Below are 21,518 nucleotides of genomic sequence, written 5' to 3' on the forward strand. Positions count from 1 at the left end.
CTTACTAACACCCCTAGTTTAGTAGCCTCCCTTCTCCCCTGTTAGTTCTGGCTCTTTCAACCCTGATGATGTGTTTAGTTTTTTTCATTTTACAACTTACATGCCATCCATATCAGAAGTAAAGTTACATGGCAGGGACCTTGGTGCATGCCTGTGCATGTAAGTATTTATGTGCAAATTTAAAGGTGACATCCAGGAATATCCATGCCCCTCCCAAACCATGCCCACGCCTTCCCCTTTTTTCAGAGCTTTTCATTTGTGCATATAGCGGGAAATACACACATACATGGGTGGCTTTTAAAATCTGCTAAGCATGCGTCGGCCCAACTTGTGCATATCTTCTAGTTTTGGCACATGCCAGGCTTTTAAAATTCACCTTAGAGCGAATTTAGGCAGGCACAATAATGATTGAGCTTCTATGAGTGATTGAAATGTGTTATTGGAGAATTTGTTGTTTAAATTCCAAGAATCTCAGGTAAGATTCAGAATAGCCAGATACTGATAAATACAGTTGAGCCACATTGTTTTTCTCAGCTTGAGACAGTGATTGTGAAAGAGAATATGGTGTGAAAGAAAACTTAATTTAAAATCGCACTTTTGCACCAACTGTTTACCCTTTATGAGTGATTTTAGTATAAGCTCTCTTGGCTCCTTCAGTACCATAAGGTGGTTGTTTTAAGCCTGTTTATCACTGAGTTTGGGCGGAGAAATAAGCAGACTGAGAGAGAGAAAAAAACAAATCATAACCAGGCTGCTGGTATTATTGACCATTCACATCTGAGTGGTTACTGTATCACTGTTTAAACTAAGAAAGTTCAAATGAAAGAGAGATGTCAGAGCACTTTACATAAAACCTGGGTAGGTTGTGAAGATGCACAAAAAAGAAAAGGCAATACAATGAGGCAGTCTGGGAGACTGCAGTGCCATATGTTCTGGAGAGAGACATTAACCATTGGTGCCTTATAACCAACAAGGATAGCTACTGTTATTAAGGCTGAACCAGTATTGAACACCTGAATAGAGATTGATTCCTATATAACAGATCCCAGAAGAGTGTGAGTGAAAGAAGAGAGTAAAATAGAATAGATTACACTGGAACTCCATTAATATTCTGGACAATACAGAAATAAAATGGTGAGTGTGAAAGGGAAGAGAGCAATAGTGAGTGTGTGTGTGTGTGTGTGTGTAAGAAATTAGGAGACATCACCTATTCCCTCAGTTAGCCAGAGAGGGGTATCTTGCTTATCCTTTTATTTTTTAATGAAGTTAGCAAAAGTACAACTAGCCGGCAAAGATACCACACTTACCCTTAGATTCATCAACAAGTGTTAAAAATGCATTGCTAATGCCCGCGATAACAAAAAGGGGTGTGTTTATGGAAACTTTTTAATTTCTACACCACTGGGCTTGATGGACGTTTGGTTTGACCCATTATGGCAAATTCTTATGTTCTTATGCTTGTCCACCTATGAGCTGATATTGAACAGTGGGATTGCCTTCGGAAATCTGGAGCAGAAAATTTACTGCCCCCAAATTTTGCCACCCTAGGCACAAGTCTAATAGGTCTATGCATAAATTCAGGTCTTGGCAGGGGCTTTTGGAATGGAGTACTTGACAGTGTAAAACTTGCCTGCCACAATTCTATCTACGGTCCAGGGCGGATTGGGATGGTGGGCCAGTCCAGCCAATCATATGGTTAATGTTGGTTGCATTGGCCCCCCATGCCTGTGGCATTACAGCAAACAACGCCAGGCCTCACACTACTTTTCTCAAATAGTGGGATCCTCTGGCAGTGCCAGTTTCCTAGTCTTCCTCCCTCTGTTCTTGCAGACCCTCTCCCCAACCTCCACCTCACTACTGCTGCTCCATGCAGGAAGACTCCCGCAGCTGCCTCTCTGCTCATTCCATGGTCCATGCTGTCTTCTCCTCCACCTCGGGCATCCATTATCTTCAGGCTGTGGTAAAATATAAAAATTAGAGTATCGAGGCCTTGAAGCTTGCCGCTTTTTACGACAAGGGACACTTTGTCGTACAGTAACAGGCAGCAAAATAGACCATCAGGAACCTGTTAGTGCAAAATTACAATCCTCAAAAAACATCAAACAAAATCAAGAAATATAAATCATGAATCATAATAGTAAAACCATGCTAATAAAAAGTAAATATTTCAAAACATCTGATGAATAGAACATCCAATATAATTCAGAAATGTTATAAATTTCCCAAGCACCAATACAATATTCAAAAACAGCACAAACAAATGCCACCGAAGAATTAAAACTAATAAGGATTTAAAAAATGTCTCCATACCTGGGATGTTTTCATTTTCAGTCACTCTGAGGTTGTTGTTGGATTAGAGAGGCAGATTGATGGCACGCACAAACTTTTTTTCTCTCTCTGACACTTATACATGTTTAATCTCTCACGCACGTCTCATACGCACACTCATACTCACACACTACCATCTTTCTCACATTCATAAGTTCTGTCTCACTCCTGCACACGTACTCGTGTGACATACTGCTGATATGTGTGCATGTGTGAGACAGGTTCTCACACATACACATGCATTTACATATGTTCATTCTTTCACATACTCTCACACAGGCTCTTGCCAACGTACACATACACACACATATATGCTCTAAGGGCTTCCAAGTATTTTTGGGCTGCATTGGAATGGGGTCTACTGCATAGGGATGTGCATTCATTTTGAACGAATGCGCAATCTGCAACGTATAGGTCCCTATTTGTTGCATTAGGGGGTCCACGAAACGTATGGCGAACCCCTACGAATGCAACATATTAACGAATAAAACCCCCACTCTCCTGACCCTCCCCCCCCCAAGACTTGCCAAAAGTCCCTGGTGGTCCAGCGGGTGTCCTGGAGCAATCTCCTGCACTCAGGCTGTCGGCTGCCGGTATTCAAAATGGCGCCGATAGCCTTTGCCCTTACTATGTCACAGGGGCCACCGGTGCCATTGGCCGGCACCTGTCACATGGTAGGAGCAAAAGATAGCACCCTATTTTGTAGGGTTGTGATGTTTTTATCTCAGAAGACTGTTTTCAATGTTATTTTTCATGTAAAATTGATTATTATAAAATAATTTTTATGGGTGTGATGAGCGCAGGGCGGTATGGGCACAAGCACAAGGCTGCAAAGCTCGCTGGAGCTAGTGTGCTACACAAAGACCCTACCATTTACCCATCTCCCACTTCTTTAGGGGAAAATGTTGGGGGAAAAGGTGAGAGGCAGGTCTTAGGGTTCCTGGGAGTGTTACAGAGTTGACAGCTTCCTAGAAACATCACTAGCACTCTATCTGCCACTTCTCTAGAAACCCTGTCCCTTGTTTTCCCTCTTCGCAGCATTTGAAATCACCAAAAGGGCCAGACTACACATGGACCCCCGTGTTCCACTTGATGACTTGACCTGTATCATGCTTTGAAGGGGGAAGGGATGCCATCTCATCCTTTGCCTCAGGCAGGAGATTACCTTGAGCCACACCTGATGTATGAGTCACAAAACGGTCCCTTGCTAGTAGATCTCATACAGGGGGGTGGATTGCAGGAAAATATCAGCCCAGAGGATTTTTTCAAAACTGGTCCATATGGTATCTGACACCCTCGTGCACTTTCCCTGCAGTCAACAGCTCCCAAAAGCATGCCAAGTCAACCCTGAAAAGTGGTAGAATTGAGCCAAAATATCTCCAAAATAAACTTCATCTTTCCTAAATAACTAAGAAGTTGAGGACATTCTAGACCAGAGGTGAGCAGAGCTGTAGCTCCGGTTTCATCCATGCAAATTGGTTGGGCTCCTTACTCCTTTGCTTATATCTCTTATAGAGTTATATCCTAGGGATGTGCAGAAGGGATGGATTCGTCCGATTCAGTATTCATCGGGACCCAAATACGTTGCATTCGTTTTCATAGGGGGAAACCCGATTCGTCCATTAGTTGAATTCGGTATTCATTTTCCACAGGGGCTACCAGTGCCATTGGTCGGCCCCTGTCACATGGTAGGAGCACAAGATGGCACCAGCCATCCATTGCTCCTACCATGTGACAGGGGCCGACCAATGGCACCGGTAGCCCCAGTGACATAGTAAGGGCAAAGGTTATCGGCGCCATTTTGAATACCATAGCTGATGGCCCGAGTGCAGGAGATCGCTCCAGGACCCCTGCTGGACCACCAGGGACTTTTGGAACATCTTGGGGGGGGGGGGGGGGCAGGAGGGTGGGGGTTTTATTCGTTAATGATAGGTTGCATTCGTGGGGGTTCGCCATACGTTTCGGGAACCCACGAATGCAACAAATAGGGACCTATACGTTGCGGATTGTGCATTCATTCAAAATGAATGCACATCCCTATTGTATCCTAGATTCTTGGTCTGGTTCTTGGACCAGTTGCAAGTAATGATATTGCCAGCCAGTGTCAGACACACATACACTCAATCAAAAACAGATTTTTAGATTGCACAAACTTTACTGGCACATGCACCCTGACATCCACAAAAACACATACTCTCTCAGACACAAAAACACCCCACCACACAGAGAGAGTATGTGTGTGTCTGTGTCAGAGAGAGAGATTTATTTATTTATTTTTAGTTTTTATATACCGAAGTTCTTGTACAATATACAAATCAATCCGGTTTACAAGTAACAGAGAAAACGCCAGCGGCATTAGTGGGTGCCCAAGGGCTTTACAAGGAACAGTAAAACAGTTGAAAACAATTAAAGATGAATTAAAACCATTAAAAACAATTAAAGCAGTTTAGAACAAAGAAACAAAAGAACTCTAAAACAATCGAGTAATAAATCTTACATAGTTATACATAAATCTTACATAGTTATACATAAAACTCTCAAGGTTATATACAAATCTCTCCTGGTTGTGCATAAATATACGTATATTTCTCAGGTTGTACATAATTCTCTAAGGGAATATTAAATCTTTAAGGGATATACATGATTGAAATAGGGGAGGGTGTTATAGCAAGGGACTGCATAGAGTAAGTTTCACAAAGAGAGCTACTTATGGGAGGTTTTGACATGCTACTTGACTAAAGATTCAAAGTTTATAGGGAGGGAGAAAGAAAGGTGTGCAAAAGTATGGGGAGAGAGAGATATCCCCCCCCCACACACACACAAGAGTATGGGGAGAGAGATATCCCCCCCCCACACACACACACACTCTCACAGTGTGTATGTCTGTGTGTGTCTCACTTTCTCTGACAGACACACATGCATTCTCTCTGATATGCTACTTTTGTACTGCTTACACAGTGAGTGCCCCCAGTCCAGCACTGCTGCATCATGGAGTAAAGTTCTTGCTTGCTGCCAGCCCTTCCCCATTCTGCAGCAGGCCCCCTCCATTTCCCAATCCCATTCTCTAGGAGACTCGCTGGTTCCACAGCTAGCTGCTTCTCTCAGAGTTTAGTACAGTCACCTCAGACAGAAGCCTCCCCAAAACTGCATAGGCACTTCCTCCTGGCTTACATACCCCCTTCCTTCCTGTAGCTTGCCTCCACTTCGTCACAACTCTCCCACCACTCTAGTGCATACCCATTGGGTACACAGTTTGCTGCTTTTATGGTTCCCAGGCTGTGCTCTGCCTACTGACTCCAGGGCAGGGGTGACCAGAAGTGATCCGTACTGTTCCCTGGGATTATAAAAAGAGAAAATTAAGCCCTGGCCGAGACTGGGGAGAGCCACTAACCCAAAGTAACGTAGCTACAGATGGAATCCTGCTTTCTCTTGTGGAGTCAGTGCAGTCAGGGCTGGTGCAAGGGTATTAGGTATCACAGGTGAACCTTACAGCCTTGCACACATTCCTAGCCCCACCCTTCCCACAAATAATTTAAAAATATGCATTATAGTAACAGATTTTTACATGAAAAAGTATATTCAGTGTTCTAACATAAAAATATCACTTATAATATGTATATTATTTACATGCACCACTGTGCATGTAAACAACAAAACACCTGCAGCCATATGTGATAGGGACTATTATAAAGCAGGCCTGCTGTCAGAAAGCTTTAAGTAATCTGAATTATAATATAGTAAACATCCCATACAAAAACAGCACTAACTGTCAGAACTCAAACAGTAACAACCCAATCTATGAAAAGACACTCAAATTACTAGAGATGTGCAGCCAAAAAGTTTTCGTTGCGTACGTGATACGTATTCGTGGGGGGTCAATTCCGTTTCATGCGGAAGTATGGAGAATTGCATAAGTTGTCGATCTGTAAATATGTTACTACGGCGAGTTAAATTAGTGTCCCAGCTAAAATTAAAATTAACTACAACCCCCCACCCTCCTGACCCCCCAAGACTTACCAAAACTCCCTGGTGGTCCAACGGTGGGGTCCAGGAACTCATTCACACCCTCGGTGCTAGTTTCATCATGGCACCGATAGTCTTTGTCACAGGGACGTGGTCATCGGCACCATCTTGTGCTCCTACCATGTGACAGGGGCTGACCAATGGCACCGGTAGCCCCTGTGACATAGTATGGGCAAAGGCTATCGGCGCCATTTTGAGTCCTGGCATCAGACGGCAGGTCGCTCCGGGACCCCCATTGGACCCACAGGGACTTTTGGCCAGCTTGGGGGGGCCTCCTGACCCCCCACAAGACTTGCCAAAAGTCCAGCGGGGGTCTGGGAGCGACTTCCTTGAATGCCGGCTGTCCGATGCAAATACTCAAAATGGCGCCGATTGCCATCATAGTGAGGGCAAAGGCGATCGGCGCCATTTTGAGTATTTGCATCGGACGGCCGGCGTTCAAGGATTGGAATATTCATGCATGCAGATCCCATGCAAAAGCGTTTATTGTAATGGGGAGGGAATCTGAGCAGGGCTATGTAAAATCTTATAATCACACAATATACACTGTTTTTATTGCATGTTAGAGCTCTACCATGGCTTGATGCATCTCCCAGTTAGATTGTAAGCCTTCTGGGGTTAGGGAAATACCTACAGTACTGAATGTAATCAGCCTCAAAGTGCCGAAAACAGGAATATATATAGAAAAAAGAAATAATAATAATACTTATGAAGAAAATTGACCACAGCAAAAATGCTCTTTCAACAAGGATGAGGGGGTCCCCTTTATTCTTGCCACTTTTGTAGAAAAGCACCATCTTTAACTCCTGTTTAAAAAAAATATATATATCAGAAAAGAGGTTAATTCAAACTTTAAATCAGGTCACAGTATCACATTATACACTTTTGAAGCATGACTCAGTTTTCTTTTAGCTAGTCTGGGATTTGCTACTTCATATCCAATTACTTTTATGGCTTCATGTGGTTTAAAATAGCACAAGGAATTAATCTCTCTACACAACTTTCATAGGCAAGCCAAGTTCTAGTTAATGCATACAAAGAAAACAGAGCAGTACAAATCTGCTTTGCTAGCAGCCCTTGTAAAGGTTAAGTTACAAACAAGTGAAAAGAGAGCAGGAATAACTAAAACCAAATTAAAACAAAACAATGACTCAGCTTTGATAGTGCATATTTTGCCTTATCTCCTCATACTACCCATTCAAGTGATGCTAATTTCATAAAAAAAAGGAAAAGAAATCTGTGTAGTTGCACACTGAAAGAAACGGTCAAAAGAAATAATTGAAACACACAAACATTTCATCTTTTAATGTAAAGTCTATCCCTGCTTCCGTTTAATTATTTTGAGGCAGTGAAAGATGCTGTCTCTCCTTTTTACTTAGGAGGGCCCCTTCACTGCTCTCCCCTTTCTTTTTCCCAACAAATTCATTTTAAGGCAAGGTAGGTTTCCTTTTCCTTGTATCAAACTAGTACCCTCCTATCATAGGAGTACTCCCCGCCTGTTGATATTAGTCTATGTGAATATGCCCTACTGTTTCACCCCGGGATTTATCAGCGTTAACTGCTCCATAATAAATTGGAGTTACTGGGGCTGATCCACTAGTGCCAGCAATTTGATTGATCCTGCTTGGGATTTACCAGAATTACTGGGCTTGCCTGCCATCAGAGTTACTAGAGCTGACCAACTAATGATGCACCACACTCTCTTCAGCCGGTTTCCCAGGAAGGGTAACCCACTACCGGATGGAATCTGGAAAGAACTATCAAACTGTCAATCCTTCCCGGCCAGAGCGAGCTGCCATGTTCTAACCGGCATAACATACTGCAACGCTCAAAGATGGAGGAGAGGAGAATCCTCACCAGCATAAATAAATAAATAAAAATTAGTTAGAAGCAAGGTGTTTCAGTGGTAATACAATGAGGGAAAGAAGAGCAGTATCTCCTTTCTTTCCTAACCAGATTTTCTTTAGGCTAGGCTTGGGGGAATCATAGTCCTATCCTTCCAAATTTCAGCCCTCTCCCCTGTCTCTGCCTGAGCTTATGCCACTACCTCCCAAGAGACTTAGAAGCCTGCTTCCCTGCTTGCTTCTTCCTACACTGTATGTTACAAACTGACAGCATGTAAAAACAGTCACATTGATTAGACACAGCAAAATACTGAAATCATAATAAGCAGGTTCATATAAATTCCATAGGATCTGCTAACTATGCCAAATTTATTCCGTGACATGCCATATGTGGGAATAATAATGATATAGTTTAAAACATCCCTTGCGTATAGGTCAAAGCATGTGTGTCTCAGTACAACTGTCTTTTTTTTTTTCTTTTTTCCTTTCTGTCTTGTCTGAGTCTGTCTTTTATCTCTTGCTATATTGGGGGGGGGGGGGGGGGGGGGCAGCAGACAATACCTGCCATGTAGCAAGGGACATGGCAAAAGCAGATTGTATCATGGGTATATTGACCTTTATTTATTTAGGATTTTTATATACCGACCTTCTCATGTATGTGCCTTTCTGCCAGCAGAAAGCTATTGTGTTAGGGATTAACCTTTAACCTGAAGCCTATGCCTCTGTATATTCTCACAGTTACTGCAGTCATGTCAGATATGTCATGTGAGAACTGAGTTCACCAAAGAGTTGGACTCATGCTAAGTAATTCCATTATACTAGGTAATTATGACATGGATTGGTTATTGCTGGTAATGGGACATTGGGCTTAATGGACCCTTGGTCTGAACCTTCATAGCAGTTCTTATGTAAGAATCCTATCACTCCTATCTACAAATCTGTGTTGGAAAGCATTCCCATCCTGAAGCCATGCTTCTGCTTGCTTTCCCCTCTTGTTAATAATGATTTAGCATTCTCTAATGACCTTTCCACCACCAACACCACCTCCTCCTTCTTCCTTTCTTCCTTCCTTAGATCAAGGAAACCCAGGATCCTGTGTTTAATGAGGGATGGAAAGGAAGTAATTTCCAAATCTGATCTCCTTAGCACCATTCTGAATCCAGGAGGAATCTCACCTACCCCAGCTGATGTCTTTTTGCCAAAATAGGGCACATGTGTCAACTTAATGTTATGACAAGCCCTGCTGGGTAACAAATTCAGACCAGAAGTTTCTGTGCTGGGTAAGCCATAGGTCTAGACCCAGCTCTTTCTTAACAATCATTTAAGAATATTTGTCTATTTGGAGTCGAGGACTAGTAGTCTAGTGGTTAAAACAGTAAGCTATGAATCAACTAAGCCAAGATTCAAACCTTCTTTGTTACCTTGGGCAATTAACTTCCCTCTCTATTGCAGGAGATACAAATTTAGAAGTATATTTTCAAACATTTACACATGTAAAATTAAAATAAACATGAGGAAGTAGCTTGTACTTCTGTACACGCTATTTTATAAACAAAAAAAATATGATTGCGTATATTTTTGTTCGTGCACACTCGTTTACACAAGAAAAAGAAAGGCAGATGAGGGGCAATCTGGGGCCGGGCTAAGAGGTATACGCACAAGAGTCTGATGCACTTACATTTGGTATGGTATTCTTGTAAATTTTACACCTAATTAGCTTGCAGAATTGATATCAGATTTGTCTATTGTTTGCTAATAGGTGGGAGGTCTGGGTGAACTGGGGGAGAGCAGAGTGAAAAACTTGAAGGGTCTCAATGACATGGAGAAGGACTGGGTGAATTGGTGGTTTTGGCAAACAGGTGATTTCAATTTTGTGCGCGTAAGTTTTAAAATATATTAACTTTCATATAAACAGTGTTTTACTTGAGCAAGTCAATTGTTTTCGCACATACAATAATGTGCATATGTTTTCAAATTAGGAAATGTACATGCTTTCAATGTATTGCAGATAGTTGCACATTAGAAAACCTAAGTATGTATGTTAATGGTTAGAACTGCTATGCACAGATTATAAAATACTGTAGTGGATTTCCATATGACCATATATGTGTGTACATAGGACAACATGTTGATGTTTGAAAGCTACCCTCATAGATTATAAGCCCTCTGGGGAGAGGGAAATACCTATTATATCTAAATATAATCTGGTTTGAAGTGGCTGACCAACCACAAAAGGTGGAATATACATTTTAAAAGAATAGAAGATTAAGAATTTTCGTACAATGTGGTTGATAGCTATTTATCCCTAAGAGTATATTTGAAAAGAGATTAATTTTTAATGGGTACATCCTGGATAAAACCTAAAATCTAACTTCCTCTAGAAATATGTTAAATAATGAATTACATTTTTAACTAGGCAGTGAAAAACATGTAAAGAAATGGAATTGAGGAGAAAAATGATTAGATTTAGAGATAAGAAGTGGTTTTTAACAAGCTTGTGTTTGGTATTATGTAAACTAGTTTTAGATTATAAATAAACCAAGGTCACCTTTTTACTTTTGAGTGTGGAAAAATAAATTTGTTTTGATTAATCAATTCTGTTTGATGTTCCGTTGCTGTTCTGTTGATTTGTATAACATCTATGCCATAAAAATCAATATTCCAATAGACCAAGCAGATCTGCAGTGGGAAATGAAAAGTGTGTCCCAGCAGCAGTCCATAATTGTGGAATCAATAAATATTTTAAACTTTGGGCTTTGAGATTTTCAAGAAACATGTTTATTTGCGGGGGAAGAGGAGGTCTTGTTTTCTCTTGGATTTTAACTACTGATTTTTTTAATCATTTCTATTATTTTGTTTTTATATATTTCTATTTTTTATATCCCCACTGCTTCCTCCCCTGAATTTTTTCTGTGGATGCCCCTGCCAAGAAAGAAGCAACATTTAAACAGTAAGATTATGGTTTTATATTGTGACAGCTGTGATAGTGCCTGTGGTATCCCAGTCAGAAACCAAATGAAAATGGAGCTAAACATGTTTGCTAACACATGGAGTTTATAGACCATGTAGTTTGTTTTCTTGTTTCCTGGGGGTATACAAATGAAATCTCATATGTTCCAAAAAATATAATTGAAATGAAAAAGTGTTTTGTTTTTTTGTTTAGTTTTTTTTTTTAGATTTTTGGTATTTATATTGTGCACTGGGGTTACTGTAAAACAGGAAAACTGCTAAGAAAACTTTTGTTTAAGAGTGAGTGAACTAGTTCAAAAGAAATTCAAACCCTACCCAGGGGAAGGGGGGTAGAGGAGTGTATATTTGAGGAGGTTGGTTTGGATAGTCAACTGGGACAGACCACAAATTAATCAGATATGGTTCAATTTATCTACGTTATTTTAGGCCTTCTTGAGAGAGAACCAAATAGAAACCACAAACAGTAATTATTATGAAGGCTGATGTTGAGGAGATATATACTTTTTTTTTTTATGTGGGATATAGAGGAGGAAGTACCACCATAGACATTCCATTAATGCCCTGTAGACATGCCCACAGAAAACTATTCACTTTTGTATACTCTGTATATTCAACTCCCATTGCCCTATTTGGACAATTTGTCCATCCCTCTCTCATGTCTGTTTGTTTGTGTTGAGTGAGTGGGGCATGGAGGAAGAACATAGTGGCTTGGAGGGGCCTGGCCATCACAAGTGGAGTTGTGCTGGGAGCTTGGTAGCCCAGACACCTAAAGCTTGATTTTTTTTTTTTTTTTGCAGCAGCTGATGCTCCAGTGGGAAAGGCAGCGTTATGCTGCTGAAGAGCATTAGTGAGAGTCATAGTGTGCTTAATTCCTTCCTCGAGCACCCTAAGGGGCCGCTGCAATTATGTGCACTGAAAGCGGGCGTTGACTTTTCAGCGCCCGCTTTTATAATGCATGCATGGCGCCCACAAGGGGGGGTGCCATGCAATATGGAAATTAGGGGTCACGCTAGGAAGGAGGTGCTTGGGTCGCTTGCGTGACCTTAGCGCCTCCTTCCTAACGCGACCTGCCGCAGTTGCCGGTTATGAAGACCAACACCGGTAAACTCGGCCTCTGTTTTCATAACCTGCCTGTCCGCAGAGCTTATCGGTGGCCATTTTCATTACTGGCAGACAGCCAGTTATGAAAACCGAGGCCGAGTTTACCGGTGTCGGTCTTCATAACTCGGCGGTCTGCTGAGTTATTTAATTTTTTTTACTTTTAAAAAGAAGTATAGAAAAACAGTTTTTTCTGCTTTTCTGTACTTCTTTTCAATGCGCTTGGCTATTAACGCTCCAGGCAGGCGTTAATATCTGAGCGATAAATTTGCATCTGAGACGCACATTTATCTTTTTGCATTCAGAGTGAATGAATAATAGGGGTGGATTAGTGCCTATTTAACCCACGTCTGACTGTATTGCATCAGCCCCTAAAGCAGTAGGTCTCAACCCAGTTCTTGGGACTAGAGATGTGAATCGGAACTGAAATCGGATCCGATTCTGGTTCAGATTCACATCTATAGAGATGTGAATCGGAACTGAAATCGGATCCGATTCTGCTTCCGATTCACATCTCTACTTGGGACACATCTAACCAGTCAGTTTTTTAAGAAGTCCACAATGAATATGGATGAGGTATATTTGCATATAATGGAGGCAATACATGCATTGCCATCTCATGTGAATATCCTGAAAATCTGACTAGCTAGGTTGTCCCAATGCCAGGGTTGAGAAACATTGCTCTAAAGGAGATGGTCTGACAGCTGTGGGAGTGCTGTGAGAAAGGGGGACAGAACAAACACAGGTGAAGAATGCCTTTGCCAGTCCATCTCTGCCATGGTGGCAGCATGGGAATGCCTCTTCTCCCTTACTTCTTTGTTGTTTAACTGCAGGAAGCATCTGGGAGCCATGAGAAAATGTCTGGCTGGGTCCAGCGGTGACCTCATGACGATATCACTTCTGGGTAATGGCAACTGTGAATAAAAATAAATATATTTAAAATATTTTTAAAAAGTTAAAAATGGGGGGTACGGGGACACATGTAGTAGGGGCCCTAAACATGCCCCCTGCCACGTGAAAGAATGCTTCTTCAAACTCCAAGTCTTAAAAAGACTTAGACCCTTACTTCACCCCCATGATTTCAGATCAGTTTTGCAAGCAATCATATTCTCAAAAATTGATTACTGCAATTCTCTTTTACTGGGTCTCCCAGCTACCTCCTTAAAACCTCTCCAAATGCTACAAAACGCCACAGCTAGGATTCTAACTAAAGCAAAAAAAAAGGGACCACATCACTCCAATTTTAAAGAATCTCCATTGGCTCCCTATAAAATATAGAATCCTCTACAAAACTCTCTCAACCATCCGCAAATCTATCTACAAAACCTCACACCTCGATCTCAGGATCCCATTGCAGCTGCATTCATCCTCCCGTCCGTTGAGATCTGCACAAAAAGGCTCTCTAAAAACCCCTCCAATCAAAATATCTTCAAACAAAAGAGCCTTCTCCACGGCGGGCCCTAACCAATGGAACTCTCTCCCTTCAGACCTTAGGCTCGAGCAATGCCCAATCACCTTCAAAAAAAAGACTGAAGACCTGGCTGTTCAACCAAGCCTACACCCGAGTTGGACTTTACTAACACTCTCCCACCCTGGACAATTCATTATGTCTCCCATGCTTAATTATCCTAGAAACAATTTCAATTTCCTCCTGCCAACGATTGACCACTTGTTACATGATTGATCCTAATCTCTAGTATATTAGATTTCTATTATTTAAAATGATGTATTTCATAATGTGTTATGTAATGTAATTTAATTATTTCCAAGTTCCTCATTTCCCTGTTCTCTGTAAGACACATGTGTTAAGTCATTGCAATGTTATATGTAAACCGAAGTGATTAGTAACATTGTTACCAGAACCTCGGTATATAAAAACGTTAAATAAATAAAATAAATAAATAAATGGATAAACAGGGAGAATGAGAGAGGTCAATATATTTATTGCTGGGCTTTTGGATCATAAAAGTACATAACAGGTTAAAGTGGATGGTAGGACACCGTGAAGTGAGCCTTAGCAGCCTCTAAAATGCCCAGGGTGTGAGTGGTTTTATTTATCAAGCAAACCCTTTAAAAAAAAAAATGTAGTCAGTTAAAAATTCCATTCCAGAGGAGAAAAAGAAATCCAATCTAGATTTTACATTGCATTTGCAACACAGCACTGATTGTTTTGAAACGTTATGGATAACTGACTAATCTCATGGCTGGATTAGTGTAAACAACAAGGCAATTGGCCTATAGAGGGACACTAGGGGCAGTAATTTGACCAGCTCCTCTCAAGCCTGTAATTTTCAACAAAACTGAGCACAGTTTTTTTTAAAGTAGTTTTCACCACCTGTAGCAGGGTGTGGTTTCACTTACTATGGTTTATCTGAAGAGTGCTCAGTGACAGTAATGGCACTATGTTTTGCTTGACCTTAGCTGAGCAGGAATATAGTAACAAATATATAGTTGTTATAGTTTTAGATTGTTGGGAGAATGATGCTGAAGCTGTTTAGAGCAAGCCTGCTGTAACAGAATCTGTTCAAAAGCAGTTGAATTATATAAATATTGGGCAATTACTAGAATCACTTCAGTGAATGAGTATGAATAAGTGAGTTAATTAGTAGATTTTTTTTTAATTTAAAACTTTACTGGTAAGAATCAGAATATAGAGATGTAATAATTTAAAATCGAATCACAGGAATTTATTTCAGCTTATAGTATTTAATGATTGAAGTGGCTGAAACAAAAGTATAGAGCTGAAGTCCCTGCTAATTCCTTAAATGCTAACACACTACTAACTCCCATTTTGATGTTACTTTGGCTAGTCATATCAAGTCAACAAATAAAGAGAGAGAGCTATGCAGTAATAAATCAAACTCAACTCCTTTTAGTATGGTGGTTGGTGAACATTCTATATAGCCTGATTTAACTTAATGCCAGTAAAAGAAACCTGGTGAGGACATTTTTTACATCTACTAATGTGAAAAAAGTGATGAAGAAAGAATAACTGAATGAGCAATTTTATTTAGTATAAACTCCCAGTGGTTGTTTAGTACAGGGAAAATTCATTATCCTTTTGTTTGGCAAATAGTGATAACTTCAGGAATAACATTGAAGGAAAATTAATAATTTTATGGAAGATATGCATGAATAGTATAGACAGTTTTTCCTCCAGTACTTTACAAGTTCCAGAGATATCAGAGAAGCAACAGAGACCACGCATTCAGCCTTCAGGTGATGATGCACTCAAAGGACATATATATATATATATATATATATATATATATATATATATATATATATATATATATATATATATATATATATATAAAAAAAAGCAGTGTAGATAACTTTAAAAGACCTGCATGTGTGTCCATATATGTGTGTGCATATATGGCTACTCATAGATCTACCCTAGGATTTTATAACCCATGTTTATCATTTATGTGTTGGTTATAAAATACATGTAATTCTTCCCAGCAACATTTACATGTATGAAAAAATACTTGTGAATATATATCCAAGTTGTGGCAAAGCCACTTAGCCAAAGAACTTGGAGCGTATCGGACTAAGGCCTGGATTCTCTAAGGTCTGCGACCTTAGAGAATCCGACAGTAACAGGGGGCAGGGAGGCGAAGCGGGGGGGCGGTCCTGTGATAGCCGGCAGCAATCTCACCTCCACGGTGCAATCGCTGCTGGCTTTCGCACCGAATAACTACACCATAAAAGGTATAGTTATTTGGCATGAAACTGATGGTGATAAGGAATCTTACCTTTCGCCGCCAGGGATGTGTCCGCAGCATCGACCCCGGTACCGCCCCGACTCCTCCTCTTTTGGGGCCAACTCTGCCCCGAGCTAGCTATCGCACGCGAAAAGGGACTTTTCGCATGCGATAGCATTAGAGAATGACCCCCTTAATGATGCTGAACTGCAGTACATGCATTTATTTTTATTTTTATAAGTTTTACCAATTAGTCCATCAGTTTATCCATCCTTCTTCAGGTCATTAAGACGCTCCTAGTTCTTCAGCCTGGACTCCTCCCAGTTCACCTAGACCTCCCACCCAGTCAATATTTCACAATAAATGTTAAATATCACTTATGCCAGATAATGAGCAGGTGTAAATATAAACAAATAAGTTCCAAATTTATATTAGTAAGTTTCTTATAAAACAGCAACTTACATGCATAAATGTTGGCCCTACCCCAGAATGTCCCAAGACTGTCCTTTTTTTGTGCGTGTATATTTACATGCGAACCCTATTTACTCGTATATATTTGAGGTTTATAAAATAGCATTTAACTAGTACTTGCTATTTTCATTTATTTATTTAGATTTTTATATTCTGCTTTTTGGCATGTTAAAGTGGATTCCATTCAGATACTATGGGTATTTCCCATTTCTCAGCCCTGTTATTCTCAGACAAGGAAAACAATTATTACCTTTTTAAAGGAACAGTCCCCTTTCTACGCAGGAAATACCACCAAATCATTACAGGAATAATAAAATTTAAAAATATCCTGGAAAAAATAATTCACATTCTATCTGATTTCCTTCTTTTTATCCCTGCTTTCCCACCCTACTCTGGGAGATTAGACTGAGTGGCTCTTGTGCCTAATTACACTAAACTCAATGGGAAAGGGGGGGGGGGTGTTTCTGCGTGAGAGCCCCTATTCTTCATTCCCTATCAGCATTGGATACTACTGCAGAGAGAATCCTCTGAGTGTGGTTTATATATTGTTGTGTTTTATTTGTATACTATGCTGGTAATATATGTTATGCTGTAAATCACTTTGGGTGTTAAATTGGGAAGGCATCAGATAAATATGGATGATGATGATCACACGTAACCCATTACTTAAACACTGTTTAATAAATAACAAAGCAACTCCTTCCCCTAGACTTTCTCTTTTCTCACGTCAAGTTTAACATAGAAACATGACAGCAGAAAAAGACCATATGGCCCATCCATTCATCCAATTAATTGAGCATTATAATTCTTATCACTTCCTTTGAGATCCCCTGTATTTATCCCATGCTTTCTTGAATTCAGATACTGTTTTTGTCTCCTCCACTTCCACTGGGAGGCTGTTCCATGCATCCACCACCCTCGGTAAAAAGTTTCCTAAGATTACTCTTGAGTCCTACACCCTTTCAACCACATCTCATGACCACTCATTCTAGAGCCTCCTTTCTATTGAAAAGGGTTCACTTCCTGTGCATGGAAACCATTGAGATATTTGAATATCTCCCTATCTCACCTTTGCTCTAGGGTATACATATTCAGATCTTTGTTTATCCCCATATGATTTAGAACAAAGACCGCTGTCCATTTTAGTAGCTACCCTCTGGAGTGACTCCATCCTGTTTTATCCTTTTGAAGGTGCAGTCTCCAGAACTGGTCACAGTATTCCAATTGAGGCCTTACCAAGAAACTATACAGAGGCAATAATCACCTCTTTTTTTCTGCTGACCATTCCTTTCCCTATGCAAGCATGCATCTTTCTAGCTTTTACCATTGCTTTATCTACCTGTTTGGCAACCTTACCCAGATCCCGCTCTTTCTTTGAGCTTAGAAGTATTTCACCTCCAATACTGTACTTTTCCCTTGGGTTTTTGCATCCTAAATGCATTACTCTGAATTTTTTAACATTAAATCTTAGCTGCCACAACTTTGACCATTCTTTGAGCTTTGCTAGATCCCTCCTAATGTTTCCACTCCTTACTGCTACAGGTTTTGGTATCAGCTAAAAGTCAAACCTTCCCTGACAACCCTTCCATTATGTTGCTCACAAAAAGTTGAAAAGAACCGTTCCAAAGACTGATCCCTGAAATGCACCATTAGTAACAACCCCTCTTCAGAGAGAGCTCCATTAGCACTACCCTTTATCACCTCCCACTCAGCCAGTTTCTAACCCAGTCAGTTACTCTAGGATCCATACCAAGGGTACACAGTTTATTTATAAGTCTTCCGAATGGAATCATGTCAAAGACCTTGATGAAATCCAAGTACACTATGACTAGTGTTCTCCCTTGATCCAATTCTCTGGTCACCCAATCAAAGAAATTGATCAGATTATTCTGATAAGATTTACCTCTGATAAAACCATGATGCCTTGGATCTTGCAATCCTTTGGATTTCAAAATTTTCACTATCCTCTGTTTTGACAGTGATTCCAAGGGTTTGCTCACCAAAGAGTTCAGACTAAATGGCCTGGCCAAACAGAGTATGTTCCCCATACTCTTTCTCTCCCCTACCCTCTGCTCATTTCTTCTGTTCTCTCTTGCCTTTGTCAACTTGTCCTCTTTTTCTTACTTCCCTAGCTCATCCCTCCATTCTTCCTCTCACTTAGCTCATCCCGACTTGTTTTACTACCCTTGCCAGTTTCCACCAGTTTGCCAATCTTTTCCACTCACTTGAACCAGTGCTCACAGATGGATTATCATTGCCACCAGACCAATTGTTGCCTTTTGGAAGCATGCATCTCTCAGTGAGTTAAAGCTGCATGGTACATGTACTCTCATGTTCTCATAGAACAATGAGAAGAGCATGGGAGTACGGGCAGTGGCACGCCATGGTTTAAAGTTACTTAGAGCATCACAGTAAAGAAGAAAGCAGCTGTTTCATGTGCAGGAGCAATTCTAGCACAACTATAAGCAGTTGAGCAAGGGGTAAGAAGAGACTGACAGATGAAGAGGGAGCAAAAGAGAGTATGGCTTCCTTTTGCAATGCATTCTCTATCAGCCTACAAGAGTTCAAACTTCTGCAGGGAATGAAAATTGTGAGAAAATATTGCATTCCTTTTTGTATGCTAAACCAGTGCTCCACAGTTTGACTCAGACAGAGGACAGATCATTTTCCACAACCTCACTCTGGGTTATAAAGTGAGTTTGGTCCTGTTCTAATACCAGTAATCTCTGGGGCAGATTTTAAATACTTGCGAGATCGCATACTTTTGTTTGCGCCTGGGGCGAACAAAAGTACGCTGGATTTTATAAGATACGCGCGTAGCCGTGCATATCTTATAAAATCCGGGGTCGGCGCGCGCAAGGGGGTGCACATTTGTGCAACCTGCGCGCGCCGAGCCCAGCGCGGCCTGCCTGTTCCCTCCGAGGCCGCTCCAATTTCGGAGCGGCCTCGGAGGGAACTTTTCTTCGCCCTCCCCCACCCCCCCGGCCCTATCTAAACCCCCCCTGCCTTTGTCAGCAAAGTTACGCCTGCTGAAAGCAGGCGTAACTTTGCGCGCGTCGGCCGGCAGCCCCACTCCGTTCTCCGGTCTTGGGGGCTGGTCCTGAGGCCTCGACCACGCCCCCGGGCCGGCACCACGCCCCCGGGCTCGTCCCCGAAACGCTGCATCATTTTGGGAACACCCCTGGACATGCCCCCTCCCTCCCCTTTTCGAAAGACCCGGGACTTACGCACGCCGGCGGCCTATGCAAAATAGGCGCGCCGGCGCACACGGGCCTTTTAAAATCCGCCCCTCCGTCTCCAGCAATGGTAGACATGTGAGGAGGATATAGCTCCTAGGACAACTACCCTGTGGGATTATTTCTACCAGTGGGAGCAGTCTCCAAGATTCTGCTCTGGTTGAGCTCCTGGAGTGCAACCTCCAGAGAATGGTGACTAGCTCAGTATCCTTCAGGGGCTGGTGGAGAGCACAATACTAGTGGTTCCTGTTTCTCAGGAGTCTGGCAGCCCCTCAAAAAAAAAAAAAAAAAAAAAAGAAAAGAAAGAAAGAGTGTGTATGTGTGTGTGTGTGTGGGGGGGTCTTTCAAGATTCTTGCACTTTTTCTCTCCACTCCTGCTTCCCTCTCTCACAAGTGATGGAGCCCAATCAAGATCCTTGGCCTTCAGTGAAGCACATAATCTAGGAGAAATTACTCCAGGGGTCCTGGAGGAAGAGGGGAAATTGTCAACAGATAAGGACAATTCCACCATGTCTCACCAATTCTGAAAAGAGAAACTAGTGCATAACCGTCTGGGGTGCAGCCTCCTCTAAGGATGGCAGTTACTCTATAAAGACCTAATGGATGGGGTACATACCCTTTGGGAGATTCAGAAGCAATCAAAGAGACTCTACTTTCATAGCTCTATGAGGGATATGACTCTTACTGATGGGATTAGCCTCTAAGGATGCAAAGAAAGGGGAAGAGTTTTTTCTACAAACTACCCCTAGAAGCAGCAAGAGTGGGATGGCCCCAGAACTCCCTGAATTGGTGCCTTGATCCTGGAAGGTTGAGTGAGGCTGGGGAAAGCACCTCATATCTGGGGCACAGCAGGAGCTTACCTTCATATTCACATCCAGATATTCTTTTTGAACCTACTCAGGTCCCAGATATCAGGTAAACAGTGTTTTTCAAGAACAACTTCTGTTTAGTGACAGCCCTCAGAACCTTTACCAATGTCAGGTTAGTAGAAGAAATAGCCCCAGAGATGCAGGATTTTAGGATGCGTCCGAATATAGATGAGTGGCTTAAGAGTCAGGTTGCTGCAAAGGGGGGGGGGGATGTCATGAGTTCCCCAGAATAATGACACCCATCCCCCAGTCAGGCTGGTCAGTGAAACTCTTAATAGCTTAATCAGGTAGGCTAAACCTGCAAACCTCCATTAGGGAAATACCCAGAAACAAAGACACAACAGATGCCAGCCGGAAGGGGTAGGATGCACATTGACAAGATCAGATGACTCAAACTCTTGGGTCAGTAGGGAAGAGGTCTTTTTCAGTGAATAAGATCCATTAGGCTAGCCTGGATGCCTTCTCCTAGTAAGAGGGATAGCAGTTAGGATTCTCCCAGATATGACCATTGCAATAACATGGGCAAGAGGGCACTAGCAGCCCACACTAGAGTAGGAAACAGCCTAGATGCTCGGGGTGGGGGTGGGGGTGGGGGGGGGGGGGAGAGAAAACAGCAGGAAAGAGGAACCTACAAGTCAGTTTACCCAGTAGAAACAGACAGGACACTAGGTACAACAGCATTTCAGATTATAATATGGTGGCAGGGATTCTTGCATGTAGACCTAATAACAATATATGTGAATACCAAAGCATATTGTCTGCAATCATAGTGCAGGGCCAGGGTCCATAGGTAGACATGTACTCATGTTTTCATAGCCAACCCCACTCTAAGTCCCACCAGGGCCACTTATAGGCCAGATAATTAAGCATGCAATGAGCCATCTATGTTTAGCTGACCAAAGAAGGTGCTGGTTCACAGATCTGAAAGTGCCTATGTGGCACCCTGATGTATCTGCCCAGAGGAACGGGGCC

General features: G+C 41.7%; 1 protein-coding gene across 11 annotated transcripts in view; it reads left to right on the plus strand.

Annotated features, from left to right (window-relative positions):
• The window catches only part of LOC115099952 (spindle assembly abnormal protein 6 homolog), a 311,055-nt gene that overhangs the window by 32,315 nt on the left and 257,222 nt on the right, over positions 1–21,518 (plus strand). For 6 of the 11 annotated variants that reach the window (XM_029618040.1, XM_029618030.1, XM_029618021.1 and 3 more), the window contains 2 exons: positions 9,955–10,074; positions 11,126–11,145. The exons of 4 other annotated variants lie outside the window; for them this stretch is intronic. In XM_029618040.1, the coding sequence (XP_029473900.1) occupies positions 10,015–10,074; positions 11,126–11,145 (80 nt within the window). In that variant the 5' untranslated portion in view covers positions 9,955–10,014. The remainder of the gene's footprint in view (positions 1–9,954; positions 10,075–11,125; positions 11,146–21,518) is intronic. One more of the 11 variants, XM_029618057.1, reaches the window with a different exon arrangement.

The sequence above is a fragment of the Rhinatrema bivittatum genome, chromosome 1, assembly GCF_901001135.1.
Source record: "Rhinatrema bivittatum chromosome 1, aRhiBiv1.1, whole genome shotgun sequence".
Classification (NCBI taxonomy): domain Eukaryota; kingdom Metazoa; phylum Chordata; class Amphibia; order Gymnophiona; family Rhinatrematidae; genus Rhinatrema; species Rhinatrema bivittatum.